The 19,748-nt window shown below is 39.8% G+C and overlaps 1 protein-coding gene across 2 annotated transcripts in view; it reads left to right on the top strand.

Annotated features, from left to right (window-relative positions):
* The window catches only part of LOC138009456 (uncharacterized), an 87,540-nt gene that overhangs the window by 54,836 nt on the left and 12,956 nt on the right, over window positions 1–19,748 (top strand). Inside the window, exons 24-38 of one of the 2 annotated variants that reach the window (XM_068856480.1) lie at window positions 1,412–1,592; window positions 5,403–5,608; window positions 7,167–7,436; window positions 7,856–7,900; window positions 8,446–8,588; window positions 9,042–9,380; window positions 10,371–10,471; window positions 10,586–10,678; window positions 10,760–11,286; window positions 12,803–13,021; window positions 13,175–13,507; window positions 14,060–14,314; window positions 18,045–18,244; window positions 18,715–19,051; window positions 19,701–19,748. The exon at window positions 19,701–19,748 is cut by the window's right edge and continues 78 nt beyond it. In XM_068856480.1, coding sequence (XP_068712581.1) covers window positions 1,412–1,592; window positions 5,403–5,608; window positions 7,167–7,436; window positions 7,856–7,900; window positions 8,446–8,588; window positions 9,042–9,380; window positions 10,371–10,471; window positions 10,586–10,678; window positions 10,760–11,286; window positions 12,803–13,021; window positions 13,175–13,507; window positions 14,060–14,314; window positions 18,045–18,244; window positions 18,715–19,051; window positions 19,701–19,748 — 3,297 coding nt within the window. Of the gene's footprint in view, window positions 1–1,411; window positions 1,593–5,402; window positions 5,609–7,166; window positions 7,437–7,852; window positions 7,901–8,445; window positions 8,589–9,041; window positions 9,381–10,370; window positions 10,472–10,585; window positions 10,679–10,759; window positions 11,287–12,802; window positions 13,022–13,174; window positions 13,508–14,059; window positions 14,315–18,044; window positions 18,245–18,714; window positions 19,052–19,700 lie in introns of both variants that reach the window. The other variant, XM_068856479.1, reaches the window with a different exon arrangement.

Here is a 19,748-nt window from a genome sequence, read left to right as displayed (position 1 = left end):
AAACTCGCCCCAGTTCCCTGCTGAATTTCGAAACGGCCAATTAGCTCTAACAAATGTGTGTTCTGCATATACCGCCACATCCCAAAAAGATTTCCCTCCATCCGACTCATAGATAGGTTTTGATTTCACAGGTGAGTACCAAGGAGGGAAACTTTCCACCAACTTGAAGAATAATATCTTCAGAGCAGCATTGTGTCGGTCCAAATACTTTGATTAAGCAAGTGTAGAACATCCTGACAAAATGTGTGGAAGTGTCTCTGCTTCTTTACCACACAGCCTACAGCTTACTTCTCCCTGGGTTGTTCTGGTCTTCTGTGTTGTATACACTTTAGTTGGCAAGAGTTGTTCATAGAGTTCGATCATACCTGCTACTGTATGGGTGGGTGCCGATGACTAACCCTTCATCCATGCAAAACACGCATCTTGACTAAGTTCTTCATCATTCCAACGCGAAGTGAATAACCGCCCATGCCAATTCTCTGCCTTTATCGTCTCCTGTAGCTTATCTATCATTGTACGCTTCAAGTGTTCTTTGATCTTCGTTCCCTCAACTTCTACCTCTGGTCTTCTAGCTAAAGTAAGTGAAGGATTTGGATACCTAAGAGGTAAACTTATCTCCAATTCCTACGCATATTTGTGTGCTTTATCATTATCATTATCACTATCACTATCACTATCACTATCACTATCACTATCACTATCACTATCACTATCACTATCACTATCACTATCACTATCACTATCACTATCACTATCACTATCACTATCACTATCACTATCACTATCACTATCACTATCATTATCATTATCACTATCATTATCATTATTATTTGCAAAAACCAGTTAAGTCTCTAGCACGTTTTCGGCTGTTATCGCCAAAAAGATTACAGACGTAGTACCCTCAGCAACGCATCAGTGTGGGTGAAAAATTTCGCCAAGATGTCTGCACCATTTCGAAATTAGTAAGCGAAACCTCATGAACAATGAATAATTTCTCCTTTTATAACAATAGTGTTTTTGGCGAGGTCTTGTATTCACTCTTCGCTGTTGAAAAATATAACTTCATTTAATCAATATAAAACAATAAGAATATAGGAAAATTTGAGCGTTGAGCCGTAGCATCGAATAATAATGGGAACCTGTCACATTCGGGGATTTCCAATAAGCACACGCTGGATACCTACCACGGATGTTGTTCAAAGTGTGGAACCGACCGAGGGGGAACTTAAGCTTACAAAATAATAAACGTACTTCTTATGAACATTACTGCAACGTTGTTTAGTTCGAAACCTTTCCTTACTTTTTCTAAGTCACAATTAATTAGGCTATTAAGTGACGAACGGGTCCTATTTCATACGACACCCACTGTATGACACTTCATATTTTTGCTATGATTTTAATTCTATTTTAGGCTGTATGCGTGGCTATCTTCACGAAACAATGGGTAAGATAACAAGCCCTGGATTTCCAGAGGACTATCCAAATGATTTATATTGTTATTGGGTTATGGCACCTGGATTACCGGAGTACCGACTTGTCCTTGCTTTCGATACTTTCCATACGGAGGACGCAGGTGGACAGCCGAACTGCACGTAAGTTTGCTCACGACAGCATATCTATTCCAGAGAATAAGTGACTTTATGTAGCTCGTGGCATTTTTCATACCCACACATTCCGGGATATTGTTATATGGCTTCTGTAGTAAGCTCTGAGTGATTTAGCTCAATCCTTTTTCGACAACGCATCTCATTAAAGGAAGACAGAACTCAGCCTGAAAGCATCAAACAAAAGCTTAGTTTTATAACATATGGAATGATAAATTTAAAGGGAGCAGGATACATAAATATATGTGCAAAGATAACAAGGGACCGCATACGAAAATATCGCTGGTATTTGCACATAACCTAGATTAGTAATGAACAAATGGCTGTAATTTTCCCTCTTGGACGGGTTGTTCGAAAGCTGATTACCACCGGCCAATGATTAAAAAAACCGTCATATTTTGCATTTTTTCTCTCTTGTATGAAATTGCGCTCCGTCAAGAACTGTCTATGAATGTTTGGGAGTATCAATAATTGAAACTAGAGGTTAAAAAAGGTAACCCAAAATCTTCACAGCTTTTATCAAAGTCTATGATAACCTACGGGAAGCCACAACCGCGCGGAATGCCTATTGTTCTCGAAACATTTAGCTCCAGTTGATATCGTGCGTCATCGATGCGTGAACGCTTAGAGAGAGCATTGATCATTGGTTGCCAACAACGCTCAACGATTTCATTAGCTTGATGTCGGTGACAAACTAAACAATGAACGGAGAGCGCTTTTGTGTTATCTTTTGTGTCATAAAATCGCCACCGAGCATATTTAGCCATATTTAGCCTCCACTATGATTTACCAAGGGACATTTTACAATGCAGTTACCATTTTCCATTTTGCTTTATAGAATAGACAATTTTTACTGTTTCTAGATTTGTTTGTTTGGAGAAAAATTATGTAGAATACATAGAATGACGAACTGATAGTCAAATTAACTCTCCGCTAACTAGCGTGACATGACGAGTTTCAGTTGATATAAGGAAAGAAACAATATTCGGAAACATTATGCTGAGAACTTTTGAATTAATTGCCGTACTTTCTCTGAAAATCTTTTGTCTTATAGACGATATTTATTGGTGCTTTTCCATCCTCTTTTGGCCATGATATTCGATTCGTCATGACTAGTAGGGAAACGTAGGCGTCCACCGCAAGACTATTATAATAGCCTAGAAACTGCGGCGATTTCTCATGACCGGATATTCTGCATTATAGTTCACCACTAAATTTTCTCCGATTCTTATTGGTTTAAATTGATCACGTGACGCGATAGTGTTCGTCCGCGGAGAGACACTATCAGCCCATAGTGCCCGTCCAAGGAAAATACCCGGATGGATAATAGTCGTCCGCTGAAAAAACAGTTGACGTTGACAGTTGTACGCTATTCCTTAGCCAATGTACGCTGCGAATTATTGACATTTGTGACAGCCTGTACGCATGAATAAATATTTGATTGATCTGCATTAAGTGGGTTTTGACTGTTTTTCAACTGGCGCGCGGAAGAAAATTTAGTGGTGAACAATAAAGACAATAGAGTGTTTATGTCTCGGAACTATCGGTCTGATAGTTGGCCCTTGGAAATTTGATGTTCTTAAAACTAGCATATTAACCCTCGAAGCTTCGCTTCTCGGGCAAATATTTGTTTTAAGAACATCAAATTTCCGCGGGGCAACTATCAGCTGATAGTTCCTCGACAGAAACACTCTATTGTTTAAATAGAAAACCTGACGTTTCCGGCATCTATCAAGCTAAGCGGATAGTTGCCAAGAAAATCCACAACCGAAGGCCTCTCTTTATGGTACAGTGGCGAGAAATCGCTCGAGATTCGCCACGATGTTGACCGTTTCCTTTTCCCGAACCTATCAGCATAGATCCATCAGACACCGATGAACATCAACAACCAAGAACTAGAAGATGCTGACCCAGCCCCGTACGTGAAACGGACTATCAACGCAAACCGAAGGCCATGTCAGATCGTGCAACTGAATTTCCGATTAATTATTACTGTCTGAGTCACCTTCGTTGTCCGCGGTTGCAAGAAAGTATCCGGTCCTGTCGAACGGCTTCGCGTTGTCTTCAGAAAGAAAGCAGGCCGCGTTATCTTCAAGGAAGGAAAGGAAAAAAAAACTGATCTTTAAAGAGCCAGCAAATTAATGAAAGTTGAAGATCAGTTATTCAATCGTAGTGAAAGATCCATTTTGTTCCCTCTTTTCTTTCATCCCTTCTACAACCACCCCCATCCGATCCTTTTCCCCACATTTTTTCGCTCAACCGCAAGTTTTTCGATAGACGAACATCTTAGATCTAATAGACTACCCTTGTCTCTAATCTCTTCGCGGTTTGGTAATAGCGTTGGTTGCTTTTTTTGTGCACCAGAACAACTTCATTGTCACACGGTTGAAGACTGACAAAAAGAAAGCTCTGTGCTTCTATCGATCTCCATTCCCACAGCACTGTTCCGTTTATTTGAAGGAAAAGTTCGGATCACTCTCATCGACATATGGTGCAACCATGTGTAATAGTAAAGGCTGGACCAGGGGTTTTGAAGGCTCTGAAAAGAGCTCCTGGTCCGAAGGGATTCGATCAGTCATTTTTAAAGAAAAAAATTTAGTCGTCCCGCCGTGTGCCGAGAGCTTGCAAGCAGCGTGTGGGAGAATTATTCAAGATTCCCGTGGTCTGTATTTTCTCAATAGAACTTTTTCACATGACGTCACGGCGGCCATGTTGGTGTTCCAAAACAAAGAAATGGCGGCCATGATGGTGCACTAAACTAATCCTCTGGGAGTTAAACTCTATTTTAATGCAAATTCCTGATTCTTGTTTTAGTAATCCAATATGGCTGTTGGTCACGTGAATGAAAACGCTCTTCACACCTATTGCTGTAGTGTATTGTTCTTTCCTAGCAACTATTGTTATACGGCAAAAAAATGGATTCACTCGAGAACAGGGCGAATAGGCCACTTTCAAAAATACCGTAATACTCGTTGTTTGGTTTCCAAAATTTTGCATAAGCATTGTTTCCAGTTTCTCTTGGGACTTACAATGGTCCCAAGAGAAAATAAAAACAATGCTGCTACAAAAGTGTGGAGGGCAAACAAAGAGTATCATGGTATTTTTAAAAGTGGCCTACTTTTCAAACGCAAAGGGATAATACTTCCTGTGCTCTAATCTAGTCGAGAATTCCGTATTATTGATTGGAGAACACTTGTCTTCAATAATACAGTCTGTCATATGAAGATCGCTGCTCATGCAAGGAGATAATCGAGTACTAATGAGGGTCAACTCCCATACAGGAAACACCAAAAAGCACAGTTTTTGAAGTAAAAAGGATAATACTTGCAACTGCTAATTCACTTAGTTTTTTCATAGAATTGGAGATTTCATCTTCAACTACAAAAAATCTGGAATATCATTTTAAAAATTCATCTCTAGCTATCCCAAACTGTCGAATTTAGACAGCCCACTTTACCAAAATTGCCCCTTTCTTTTCTTGATTACTCGGTTTTACGTTTCTAACCGCCGAGGTCAAATATTCATCTGGCAAAATAGCGGTTAAAACAGCACGGGACGGCGGAAAAAACATGACACGTGACTCAGTTAACATTTTCTTCAAACTTTTTATCGAATCATTTGCTTTAAATTCTGCATATTGGAACAAATTGTAGCCACCGTATTGTTCATCTGTATTTCTACTATAAATAACAAAAGATCGATGCTCAGATTTCAACGGCCTCCACTAACAGAGAGTGGTCTGTAGAGGGCCCTTAATACAGCATACGAGCATTCTATTATTTTTGCTTCCTGTTTCAGGGATTTCAAGAATGACCTCATCATAGCTGCAGCTATATTTGATTTTGGGCGTACTATTCCATACTGCGGAAACAGGAAGCCGTTTGCTTTAATCATTCAAGCCAACTCTTCCAACTTAGCGGCGATCCTATTCAAATCCAATCTTGACTTAGTAGAGCAAGGCTTCAACGCCAGTTATTTTGCTGTAGACAAGACTCCAAAGATTTGTAAGTGTCTTAAATAATCAAATAAAAATGTCTCTAAAGAATTAACTGAATAGAGTGTAATGTGAAGTACTAAAGAATTGTCAAATACTTGTGGAAAAGAGATAGTTCGTCGCACGTCTGACGCGGCGTTTCGTCTCTGCAAGAGACTCTTCAGAGACCTTTTAGAATTTAACAGCAAACTCGTTGAGCATCGCGCTCAAAGTCCAGTTCGCAATGCGAGTTCAAGCAGTATTAGCAGTCTGACCTTACGCAGACTCTCAACCTCACTTTCACTAGTTTATTCATACAATAAAAGATCTATCTCAAAACAAAAAAATCAAATAACCAACGATAATAGCACCACAACTCAATGATTGATGTTATTTGAAAAGGTCTGTCGTATTCCGAAGATTCTTTCATTTGATTTCAATGTTCTGACAGCAAAGTCTCTAAAACCAAAACTCCATTTGAGTTACGTGCATTTAAAGTGTGTTGTTATCAGCTTTTGAAGTTCAATACAAGCGCACAAGTGCATCTGAAAAGATAATATATAGATATTTAGCCAGGCCAAAAAGCGGAGGTCGCGTTTCTAACCCCAGAAAGCAGTATAGTGTTTATATGAAAATAATAATGTTTCTGCATAACGTACAAAATTAATCGACGTTAGTGTGTACAGTTTACAGTGATCAAACAGATCAAACACCTCTGAGCTGACAGCAGTAAAGAAACAAGCCTTACAAACAATAACCAACAATTTAAATCAACAACTAAAACTGAAATTACATGCACAATAATCTCTTTCAGAAAATTTTGCGTTTGACTGACATTCTTTACTCCCTCATTCTTCAGTTCAGAACAACAGCAAAAATCTTTACTAATCAAAAAGTCAACCGAAAGGGTAGTTAATTCGTTTACTCGACTGCAATTTCATAGTGCAGTCCATTTCATACAAAAAGCCTATAAATGTGATTGTTGAAGTATGACAGAATCTCTATTAACACTGAATTGCTGAATTGTTTCCAGGCCTTCTTCGTTTTTTTATGTGAGGCAGCGAGGCATATATTAAGAAGGAGAACATTACCTGAAAGCCCCCCGTTGTTTTGTCTCTCGCTCTATTTCTCTCAGCTTTACGTTGATTTTTATTGAAATTTTCTCTTCATCTCCTTCTCGAGAATTTCTTTGCTTCAATTTCTCAAATTTCGTCCCCTCTTCTCGCGTGCTCTTCCCTGCCTTTATCCCGTTGCTCGTCACTAATATGATTTGCCGCCAGAAAAACGCTGGTTGCCAAATGCAACGCTGCCACGCGATTTCCCGCAAAGGAAAATTGACCGAATACTCCCCTCTCCAGAGGCTGTTCTGCCTCCCCACCTCCACACCACCTCTTTAACAGATGTCGAGGAAGCCTAAATCACCATACCCAGGCGAGCAGATTTTTCGACAACTGTCTTCTTCCAATGTTTGCCTCCCGTGGCAGACGGCATGGCTAACTAGCATTATGGAAGGAAAACCACTATATTTGCCTATGTGAATAAGGTTTATAGGAATAATTTATTTATTGATTTTTTTCTGTAAATTCTAGCTGTCAGTATTGTCGATGGAAGTATCACCGGCCACGAGGTCACTTTAACATTGTCCCCCACTGCTGATGCCAATAAGGTTAAGAACTACATTGTGCTTTACAAGCCTACGTTGAATGGAAAGAGGGAATGGACATTCAAGAGGAGTGAAAATACCCAAATCACACTAAGGTCACTGAAAGGACTGACTAAATACAAAGTAATGGCAGTGGGATATACTTCAGACAGAGACACTTATGGAAGTCAAGAAATTACCTTTGAAACCTTAGAAGGTAAGTTTACTTTGTAAACCTCAGGGGGTGGGGGTAAAAAGATTAACAGTTTAGTGACTGATTGATACTTTCGTTTCAGAACACCTACCTAAGATATAACCTTGTTTTTGTAAAGGGCACCCCATGAAAGCCCCCTCCCCCCCCTCCCCCCCCCCCCCTAGCTACGCCCCTGGTAAAATCTAACTAACAAAAACTAACATGAATGACTTCAATTCACATTATACATTGGCGCAAGCTTGGAATAAAAAGAAATACAGCAGTCCAAGGGCTCAGTCGAATCGCATATTTAATCACCCACTATGCTACTTAAGGACAACTTCAAACATTCGTTTAACTAATTTTATTTGAGCCTAGTTTCAATTTAGTGAAGTTTGTTTAATTTGATGTAACAACTTATTTATTTACTTTTCTTTTAGCAGCAGAACCAGAAACGACCACTGCGTCAATAACTAGTCCAACGCCAGGTTAGCTTGCATGTGTACGGGAGAATAATTATTAAAAGCAGAAACGTGATGTGCATTCGTATCCAGGAGCAGTCCCCAACAGACACTTTGCTGTGTTATAGTCAGTTGCTCAGTGATATTATACTGTTTTGTACACTCACCCTGGCGTCTAATAGAAATAGTGATCGCAACAATAGATGCTAACATTAACAGTTACTTGGATATATCACATCATCGATTTGGATTCCTCAAAAATAACGTAAAGACCAATGTGTTTACTGTGCCCCAGTGCAAAAGCTCGAGTACATGTATTGTACGACATCATTTATACGGTTGAAGATTTCAAGAGTAAACTATCAGACTTGCTTTGCCCTAGCTTTTTTGAGCTTAACTTGGGTAGAAAATAAGGTAAAAGGGGAGGAAGATTCTGAATACATAATCATGGTCTTAAAATCAAATATAGTTACTTGATTTTGTTTTTGTTTTCGTTCACTGTCTGAGGAAAGGGTTAAATGTATATGTATTGGTAAGGAATTCAATTTAATTGATAGATGGTGTTTCCTTAGAACCCATTGCCCTGATGTACCCTTATGGAGATGCCGCCGGAGATTCTATCATTACATTCGACATCAGCGGAAAGAAGTGTTTTAGGATAAATATCCCTGACGGGGGAATGGCATTCTTTGGTAAACGACACAGGAAACTCCATGTAAGTCTACTGGCTCGTTCAACCCCATTGCTTAAATATACTATCAACAGACGCTATCATAGGGCTTAACATACGCAAACAGTGAATTACTGAGGCTGCTAGTCCAGCTATGACATAGTGATGTAAACAAAGTACATGTATGTGTTGCCAGCAAAATTCGTTTTCTTTAACCTAGGTTAAATTTGCATTGTGATCCGCATTTTACCTAGGTTGAATACGCACTCAGATGGATTGAAGAAAATTAAGGGTCGGGTATCCCAGAAAAGTACATTTTGGACTATTTTTCTTTGCAAACAATGAAAGCGTCGTTGCCAGAGTGCTCTGTCCCAACTAATTTTGTCGCCGATTGTAGATTATGGATTCAACCTGGGAACGGATTTTACCTGCAACATATGGACTAGCAAATCGTCGGATAAATGCACATTATTTTAATAGGCTTGTTTCATCCTACAGGTTTGTCCCAATGGCGTAGTCCAGTTTGAAAGTGAACGTTTAAACCGATGGCCTTACAGATTTGGTCAAAGATACTGGCTGAGATACGATCCAATTCTGGCACCCTATTGGAGCAACATAGACCTCGTGAATTCGTTTGTCACTGGACCTTCAAAGGTATTTTATCAGGTATATTCCGATTCCATCCCAGGTGCAAACACAACGTTAAGTATGGCAACCGCAGACGTCATGAAGCTTCTTTCGAGACCTCTTCCAACGAATTTCAGCGCATCTTGGGTTCTTGTTGTTACATGGGAAAAACTCCGTCCTCGGGAATATACAGCAGCATCACAAAATTTGGTGAGATATGTATAATATTCTTTTAAATGATTCAACTTATGACAGATGTATGAGACGCTAACGAATAATTAATATTCTCTATCAGTTAATGACGCTGATCTTTTTCATGGTTCTCAAACATTTAACTGCCCCTGTGATCAAATTTTTTTCTTCAGATTTTGAAAGTGTGTCTGCTTATCACTTGACTGGCAAAAATTTGATCTTTGATTTTTATCCAAAGGACGTTTACATTGAGTGTCAGTTTTGGATTTCACGGTCCACCATTACTCACATTCAAAACTGACCGATTGGACCTCAGAGGGTTGGCCCTTGAAAGCCTAAGACTCCCGAGCTGCATATTAATAAGTAATGAGCATTTGACGTCATTTTCTCGTCTCACACACAATTTTTTTCTCTTCGATAAAGCAGGCATATTATCAAGATTAAAATACCATTCCAAAGCTGAAAGAGAGTGCATTTATTTCCAAGAGACGACTTTGAAGTCGAAAGACGATAAACAGCGAGACAACTCATCCGTGTCGTACTCACCGCTTGCGGTTTTGTAATTCATGCAACAAATAAACACAACCAGTGCATCCAGTTCCTCTCATCTAGATGCAGCTTTTTCTTCAAATATTCAAATAGACATTTTAGAGCGAAGAGAGTAAATGTGTTATTAACAAAAGATGATATATTACGGAATTGTATCCCGGTCGGGATACATTTGAATTTGATCAGGGGCACGTGACCAAAAATTAACCAATCAAAGTGCTCGTTTTGTTGATTGACAGTCTAGGTGTATAACAATAAGATTTGTTATCATCTTCGATTGTTTTACAAATATCCTACACCTCTTAAACGCCTGAAATGAAGGCGGATCTTACTCTAACTAAAGATCTTATTGAGTTCCGTGTTTTACCTTTCATTTCTCAAACGTTTTACCAAATAGACAAGGTGTGCTTCAATTTTTTTGTATTATTTTGTCAATGGATGTTTATCTCTCCATTCCAGCTGAACACGTTTCAGGCGGTCATTATTACCGACGGAGTTTACGCCTTTGTCATGTTTAACTACCCCGAAGGTGGCATACAGTGGTCCGCCCCAAGTAGTGTGTAAGTATCACCTTTTAATTAACATTAGAAATGTAAAACGTTTTGTGTTATCCTTTACTTACCTGCATTCTCATTTCTTTATCGCCTTTCTTGAGTTGTTTTCTTTCAACTCAGGTCCAACCATATACACTACACCAACTACAGAGGTCTTCCTGTTATGGGATGGAATGCTGGAGACGACACTGGGAACTTGTTTAACTATAAAAGGTTGGTAGGTTTGTTTCTAGTTATGAGCTTTTATGAGAAGTTCTCGTAATGTTCACGGTTCTCTAATTACTCGACTTACAGATCAGGGACTGTTGGGGTGGAAAGCATCGACAGTCTTGTGGGAAACACAGGCATCATTGGAAAGTGGTTCTTCAGACTTGAGAATTCAAAAGGAGAACAAGACGCCATTCAGAAGTGCCTTCGCTGGTTTAAAAATCAGCCAGACCCTGCGTCGTACACTGATGCTGTTGAGCCATGTCCTTGCACTCTGAGGCAAGCTTTCTTCGACGAGCGTTTTCAGTGGATCACACCAGAAGCACCGGTCACCTACTGTGTATATACCAGGTTTCCTTCTGCAGCCAACAGAGGTCGACAGTGTTGTTACCACACCAGGTTTGACTCCCGGTTCGGTGCTCTGATCGTTGGCTACCCTGATGGAGGAGTTATTCACCGGTATCACAAGCTGGCTTCGAAATCACTTTATCTAAGACATCAATTCAGTGACGTCTTGGGCTTCAAATATTGCTGTGTACAGTCCAAACTGTGCGAACGATTTTTCAGAAAGCGACCATCGGAAGGATGCCAGAACTACCTTCCCCCAGTGTGGAGTAAGTTGTTGTTGTTGTTCTTTTTTTTCGAGTAAACCGCTGCGCTAAATGCTGTTTACTCAATACGAATCACAAGGGCAAACTGTGACAGTGGAAAGATACAATAGAATGCCCTCTTTGAAAGTCATGAGGCCAAAATTTGAAGAACACTAAATTACTCGAGCAAGGGAACACACTAAAACCATGAACACTTGACATCTTTTTGTGCATTTGTTTGATGACTGCACAATGAGGGCTTTTGAGTCGAACAAAAAAAGACAAGAGTATTTACACCATAAAAATAAAGAAATAAGAAATTGATGAATATATAAGTACAAATGAATCCTCCTGCTTGAGAAGAGGCCTTAAGGCTGGTTTTCACTAGTGACAGAGTCAGAGTCGTAGTCGTAGTAGGGGTCATGAAAGAGCTCACAACCTAGTGAAAATCGAAAATCAGAGTCGTAAACGTAGTCATAAGCCCGACGAAATCGGAGTCGGAAGAATCAGAACGTTTTCATTTCTTCCAATTCCTCTTATGACTCCGTCGCTTATAATCCAATGAAAACAAAATTGTCGGAGTCGGAAGCAGGAGTGGAAGAGCCAACCAATCACAACGCCTGGAATCAAACACTGTGATTGATTTAGTAATCCGCTTCTGCTTCCGATTCCGACAATCTAGTTTTCATTTGATTGTAAGCGATGGAGTCATAAGGGCAATGAGTGTTCTGCTTCCGACTCCGTCGGTTTGATTCTCAATAGATCGTATCCTTCTACGCTTCTGATTACGACTCCGACTACGACTCAGTCTCTAGTGAAAACCAGCCTTTATTGGACAACTAATAAGAAAAATGAAGAATTTAAATTTCGTGGCTGGTATGACGCGGCGTTTCGTCTCGGCCAAGAGACTCATCAGATACTTTTCGAATTGCAGCAAACTCGTTGAGCATCGCCATCAAATTGCATATAACAATTTTTTATTGGATATAACTCGTGAACTTTGCGGTTGGGAATCCTTCTGTGATAGAAGGCCAGACTGCTAACATCTTGACTTCGCGAACGGGACTTTGAGCGCGATGCTCAACGAGTTTGCTGGAATTCGAAAAGTATCTGATGAGTCTCTTGGCCGAGACGAAACGCCGCGTCATACCAGCCACGAAATTTAAATTCTTCACAAGTACTTGACAATTTTTTATTGCAAATAAGAAAAATGTACACAAAAATGGTGTTCATGGTTAGAGTGTCTTCACTGAAAGTATTTGCCTCCTTTGTACAAAAATTTATATAATTATATACCCTCAGTAGAATAAATACATGGGCAGTGTTTTTTCCAAAATCGACAGCTTTTAGTAGCGTGCGTGTAAACGTCTACTCATTCATTTCACTCAGAGGTAGTAGACGTCCTGCGTGCTGACCAACCCTTGAGGACCCGTCCCTAATAGTCAAATGTTTGTAATCTTAAAAATTTTACTGACACTGAAAACAATATCGATATTTCGATTGCCATTTTAAGTGACAAGCGTATGTTTTTTTTCTGTAGGCTGGTTATGGGGTGATCCTCATTTCGTCACCCTAGATGGTGGAAACTACACCTTCAATGGTCTTGGAGAGTATACAATGGTCAACGCGAAAAATGGACAATTTGAGTTACAAGCCCGAACAAAACTTGCCAAAGGAGGAGGAACAGCAACCGTTTTTGCTGCAGCAGTAGCGAAAGAAGTGAACACAAGCGCTGTGCAAGTGGCGCTGAAGGACGGAGGTTAGTGTCGATGCACCACGCAGGGTATAATTAATTGACAGGTTGATCAGGTAATTCATTAGTTAATTAATTATTTTCTAACTGAGCATTATAGCATCATTTTAAATTTACTTTTTTCCTTTCATCTTACACGCGCGTGTTTTTCACTTTTAGGAGGTTTAAAGGTGTTGGTCGATGGAGAAGTATTTCAAGGTTTCGACAGTTTAACCAACGTCAGTTTGAACCTGAATGGCTCTGTAGCAGTATCACGTCCCAAAAACAATTCCTTCCTTGTGACGTTTCCGTCTGGGATATCTGTGACAGTGACGGAAGTAAAAGAGTCACTCTCCATTGTCTTTGCTGCTCCTGTGTCATTTAAAGGTTTCACAAAAGGCCTTTTAGGCACCTGGAATGATGACGCATTGGATGATTTCCTGAGACCCGATGGTACCACACTGAATCATAACGCCACAGGAAGAGAAATCCACTATAATTTTGGACAGAAATGTAAGTTACTTGACTGGGTATAGCTTGGTTTTCCAGAAGGAAAATGTGGTATTCTAAAAGTTAGAACTACAAATTACTTTTTTTTCGGAAATTGGCTTTGAAATTTTAATCTCTCATCAAAATACGGGATGTAATTTCTTTTTTAACGCCCTCTAGTTTTGGAACAACTTTGTTGTTCAGGGGCAATTCACAGTTTTTCAATTATACGGCTAATGTTCTTTTTGTTTTCCTTTTTTGTTACAGTATATACATTATGCAACACTATATTATCACTTACATCTAAGGTTACGAAGGCAGATTCATCGCAGATGCCAAAGTAGCAAAGAATTTTGATTTTTTTCCAACCTTATGGGTGATCAAAATGTATGGCACGAAAAAAGTGCTTGGTTGTAAATTATATTGCGATCATGCTTATAAAATTCGTGAACTCGGTGAACTCTTGTAAATGTACAAACTGCAAACTGCTAATCAGAAAACAAATCTCCCTGTTATTTATTTCAATAAAAGATGTTGACTGTACTTATTAATAAGTGGAATGGTTTCCATTTTCAGGGCAAGTTACGTTTAACACATCCCTATTCGCTTACAACCCTGGAGAAGATGTAAACACCTTCAAGAATGAGTCATTTGAGCCACTTTTCCTGGATAATATCACTTTTGCGAAAGACGCTTTAAGGCAGCAAGCAGAGGCTATTTGCCAAGGAGATGTCAACTGCTTATTCGACATAGCCTCTACAGGAGACACAGCAGTTGGAGAGAGTACTAAACAAATATCTGTGCAGCTGGAGAGCGAATCGGAAGAATTGCGTAAGTTAAAAGCGCATCTAGAAACAAAGATATGAATGGGGCTTAACTGATAGCTGAAGATTGAGGGTCTAAAATAGGACCTTCTAAGCCCGCTTCACGCCACTAATTTTTCTTTAATCCCACCACCCCACCTGCTCCTGACATCTCATCTCGATCCTGTTTTTAAGTGTGCATTTATTTTTGGACTAGACGCGATTTTTAGAAGGAAATGCATCATAGCCTCTTTCTTTATTTACGATATAGAAAGCAGACGCTGGTTTTAGTTTCCCAAAATTACCAACTTTTGGGTAAGTTCTCTTGGATTGGAAAACAGCACATGACTCAGCGAAGAAAAAGGAAGGCAGTTGGTCTGCAGAAAGATCGGTGAAATGTGGGGCATAATGGGAAACATCTATATTTTAGAACATTCAACATTTTTATTCACTACCATCCTTTCAGGAAATATTCCAATCATATACTGAAGTGAATGAAAATTTTTAAAGCACCATGTCGAGGAAACAAAAAGACAGTAACATTCGAACATACTACATGTCTTCAAGATACAATTTCTGTTAAATTGTAAAATAAAATATCAACTGTTCAATCAGAGTTAACACTGCACCGGCATTTTCCCAGGAATGACTAGCGCCTTTCCAGTTTTCATTTCGTCAAGAAGTCAATCAACTCTTTTTTGTCAACATTTGTTGCCTTAATTGAAAAACGACAAAATGAATTTCTAGTGGGTCCGAGTCAAAAAATCACACGTTTATTAAACCTCACCGGGCAGCCAAACCAAGATCTTACTCCTACCAAAAAATTGACGTACCGACTGAGTTGAAAATTAGAAAGATTAAGCATAAAGTTTACGCCAAACGGCAAACGTCGGAGTGAAATTTGGGTTTTGCCAAAAATGGAAGAACCGTGCTTGCTATTAGTTCATTTCCGCCCTTTTAGCTCCATATGTCAATAATCATAATAATAATAATAATAATCATAATAATAATAATAATAATAATAATAATAATAATAATAATTGTCGCTGCTAATCGCCGTCGCAAAGTACAGCAACGACGCAGCTCAACAAGGTCGAACCAAAAGCATACAATGGCTCCTCTGGCAGCCGCTATACGGTCCATGTGTGACCTTGGAGCACAGCTTACAGCCAGCTGGAATCGGCTGTATGCTGGTTTTTGCCGAGGGGGGAAAACCGGAGAACCCGGAGAAAAACCCTCGAAGCAGAGAAGAGAACCAACACAAACTCAACCCACTTATGGCTTCTGGTCCGGGAATCGAACCTCGGCCACATTGGTGGGAGGCGAGTGCCCTCACCACTGAGCCATCCCTGGAACGGGACAAGTTAAAATGAGAGAATTTTCACGCTTTTATGAGAAGCAGAAGCCTGCCGTTTCCCGTTTGCCGTTGACCTTAAGCGTCCTGCTTAATCTCTATATTATCACTTTGTTGCGGACTGAATATTTTCTTCAGGCCCTTCTTCTTCACAAGGGAAAGTACGGTCTAGAAACGTTTCTCTAAAGTACGAAAACTTTCCCCAGGAATTCGAAAATAATTGCCGTTTTGTCCAGTTCCCTGTTAAAATGTGACAAGAGCACTTTGAAGTTGCCTCTTTCGTGACTTGGAGAGCGCCATCTTGGATATGACGTGTTATGACGTAGCAATAGTCAACAAACGTGTTCGACCATACCAATTTCTTCGATCCCTGATCACTTTCTCAATGTTGTGTGACCTATCTGCTTCTAGAAATTCAAATGTAAGATGAACTATGGTAAACGGACTTGTGGTCCAATAGGAAGTAGGCCATGTAGGCCATAAGTGCGACAGAAACTCAAGACACGTAATAGTTATAGATTTTCTAGTCAATCAAACTAGGCGGCAAAAATCAGCCAGAGCAAATGTAAATAAGACAAAAACCTTGAACATGCGAAGAAAAAATATTCACAAGAGTACCTTTTTCAATTTCTTCCTTCAGGGACAGCCGTCTTCGATGCTTCAGCAAACGCATTTGTTTACTTTCACACCGAGAAGCGTGTGGGTGTACGCTTTCGATGGGGATGAAACTAGACGCATGTTTAGACTTGAGAACACAAATAGAAATTTTTAAAAATCCGAAGCTTACACCGGAAAATTAAAATTTAAAGAAAAGTTGGCCGGCGAAAATAAAACGTGGATGGATTCCTCAAACATGAAAACCTGACTGCTATATAATTTGTCTGTTAGGGTCTGTCATTTACATTTACAAGTACATTTAGAAATCCTTGACTATTGCTACGTCATAGCCTCGTTTGAATACACAAAAACAAAAATGGCGGATTTCAATTTAAATTTGACTATTTTTAAAGCGTTATTGTTGGCCATTTAAACACTTGTAGTCCAAATGATTGGTCAAGTATGACAATACAGGTAAAGAACTTTCGATTCAGAGAAACTTTTTCTAGACCGTAGTTTCCCTTTAAACTCTCTTCGCTCTTCTGGCCTTACGCCATGTTCATCAGGACCAGGGGTGCGGGAGAGTCCACCGTTGGCATTTGAGTCAGCGGTTGTGACTTTGTCTGCCGTGACAGCATTTGAAGTGAGAATAATCTTCTCACTCACGGGGAGCCAGCCCGTGCCATTATTGTTTCTTGCCTTACACTTCCCTGGCGCCATACGTTTTAGCCCAATATCGCATCATTGCAATTTCTTCGTGAGAACCCTTGCCTACAGGGGGTTGTTCCATTGGAGGAATGTCGAATAGGCCAAGCGTCCATTAAGGTAGCGAATACCATGATCCTCGACTCGTATAGTAATGTGCCGACCAATATGTTGTTCGTTTTAATCCTTCTTTGACTGTTTTTCCAAAGTCTCGCGGGTATTGAAACATTGTATTGACCTGGCTCTTGTGATGAACAGTAGAATGAAGATTTTCCACATAAAGGGTCATAAAGCTCAGCAAATTTGTGCTGTCATAGGAAAATTGACTGAAATTCTGTTGAAGGCATTCCAGTTCCCATTTTAGCAGCTTTACTGAGCGCACAGTCTTGGCGGCAACACTTCCTTTGAGGACCATTTAAAGTAAACAATTAGTGATTCACTGGCTTCTTTTGACAAAGTCGGACTGTTAAGTGGGTCGGTGTTTATTGTTGAGAACCCAACCGTAGAAAAAAACCACCCGTGTAAATGGAAGTCCATCCATTCCCCGCTCGTAATAATCAAGAATTCCCGCATCCCGCCATAAAAATAATGAACTTCCCGCTTCCTGTCCACCTCTATTTATCCCAGATCACACCTGCAAATAGGCTTTCATCCCGCATGTCGCCAGAGAAAAAAGGCGTATTCCGCATCCCGCCAACCCTATGCTAGGCCCTCAATATTGGTGTCACTTTTACCCGCGACAGCTGAGGAACCTCGACATTCCTAGGTTATGCCTGAGAAGTGAATTTACAAGTTTTATTGATAGCTGAGGAATAGGTTGAAACCTCGATGTTTTTTTTTAATTTGTAATTTTAATAACACATAAGGAAGGTACAGTAATCACACCTATACATACATTGACTGGTAACAGGGAAATAGCTAAAATCTTAACTGATATAAGTGAGACTGCGGTAAACCCAACCAGACCCTCTGAAACATATACACGTAAGCCATTTGTTTCCAAGTTATTGGAAATCTCCCAAAATAACTGACATCATAACTTTCATCTTAACAAGGCTTATGTAAAAAATACCACTGTATTCTTACACATTTGCTCTTTTAGACAATTTCCCACCCAAGATTATTTCTGGGCCTTCCGAGCTTAATTTGACAGTGAACACAACGGTCAGCGTAACTGTCACTGCAGAAGATCCCAACGGTGATCCCATGACCTTCAACGTCTCCGGAAGTCTTCCGAAAGGGGCCAAATTATCAACCAATGTTTCGTCCGTGACGCTAACTTGGAATGTAACCACCGAAGAGGTAACTAATCAAAACTGAAGTGGTAGTTAAAATACAACAAGCGTTAATCATCGTAATGTTGAAGATGACGATGACGATGACAGTAGTGATGACGATAATAATCATATATTTTACATCGTACGCGTTTCTTTCGTTAGTTAATACGTGGGTCCTATTTTTGGGTGCAACAACGGTTTACTCTCTTCAACTCCCCTTCGTCGGCATATTACATTTCATTTATCTAACTCATTTATTAAGAGTACTTCGTTACCAATACCAAAAACGTCGATAGAAATTCCATGTTCAATAACTCTTATTAGCGCTGTCAAAAAGTTTATTTATTGAATTGTCATTGGCGGGGGAGTAACCGTGCACATGTAGCTGTATAGCCAAGATTTAAGTTATAGGTTAAGAATAACTTTTAGTGCTGGGTTAAATTTGACAATCTTTTTAACTGCATGGCAAATTTTCTTTTCATATTTTTTTTGCAGATTGATATAGAGTTTGTGGTCGCTGATGATTCCAAGCAAGCTACGGTACTGCGGCCATTACTAAACGTGTGCGCATGTCACAATCTAGGAACGTGTGTACCTGTAGATGAAAATGACGCAGATAACAGTGGTCAAAGATTCAATATACTTTCGTGTGTGTGTCAAAATGGTTATACCGGCACATTTTGTGAGGCGGACCTAGATGCATGTGAGGAAAATTTCCAACCCTGCTATCCGGGGGTCCAGTGCACTGATTTAAAGCCACCTGCAAACGAGTCAGGCTTCGATTGTGGTCCTTGCCCAGATGGGTTAACAGGAGATGGAGTCGAATGTACAGGTAATGGATAGCAATCTCCCCCCACCCCTCCACCTTCCCTCAGTCCTCCTCGCCCGATGGAGGTGTTTTTTGCAATTTTGAAATGGAGTTTGATTTAGGGGTACGAATGGTCCTTCGTACGAAATCGTTTTCTTAGCGGTTATGCGTGTCGCGCTTGAAATTAAAACTCTAAAGTCGCGGTCTCACCATGAAAAGCGCTAGTCGCGACTTCTCGGAAAGTCTTGCGTGTACCTTTCTCGACTCCTTAACTTGCAACGCTAAAACTTTCCTTATTTGTTTCTTTATCCACCGCGAAAAATTTGATTTTTTTTTTTTTTGCCCGTAGCATCCACTTTTTGCCACACTCGTGAAGCTAAATTTCGATTTTTTTTTCTGAGTTTATTTTTCCACTTTAATTTAATAGTATGTGACGTCATATTGCGTCACAAAAGGAAAAATCACCTCATCTTTAAGAGAAAGTTGAGAGATATCTACTGAAAGTAAAACAAAATAATTCTCATATGTCTTATGAGAACGAGAATTGAGGGACCCCTTGAAGGTGTGGTTGGGGCTCTCACATCTGTTCCTCCTTGCACAATTCATACCCTAAAGCGAATCATTTAATTATTCTACATATGTTGAATCTCATGTTGCATTTAAAACGTTTCAGATATTGACGAATGTGCGACGAATAACGCAGGCTGTGGACAAAATTGCT

Source organism: Montipora foliosa, chromosome 7 (assembly GCF_036669935.1).
Source record: "Montipora foliosa isolate CH-2021 chromosome 7, ASM3666993v2, whole genome shotgun sequence".
NCBI classification, from domain to species: Eukaryota; Metazoa; Cnidaria; class Anthozoa; order Scleractinia; family Acroporidae; genus Montipora; species Montipora foliosa.
The sequence above is the reverse complement of the archived record's forward strand: the minus strand, read 5'-3'. Positions and strand labels throughout refer to the sequence as shown.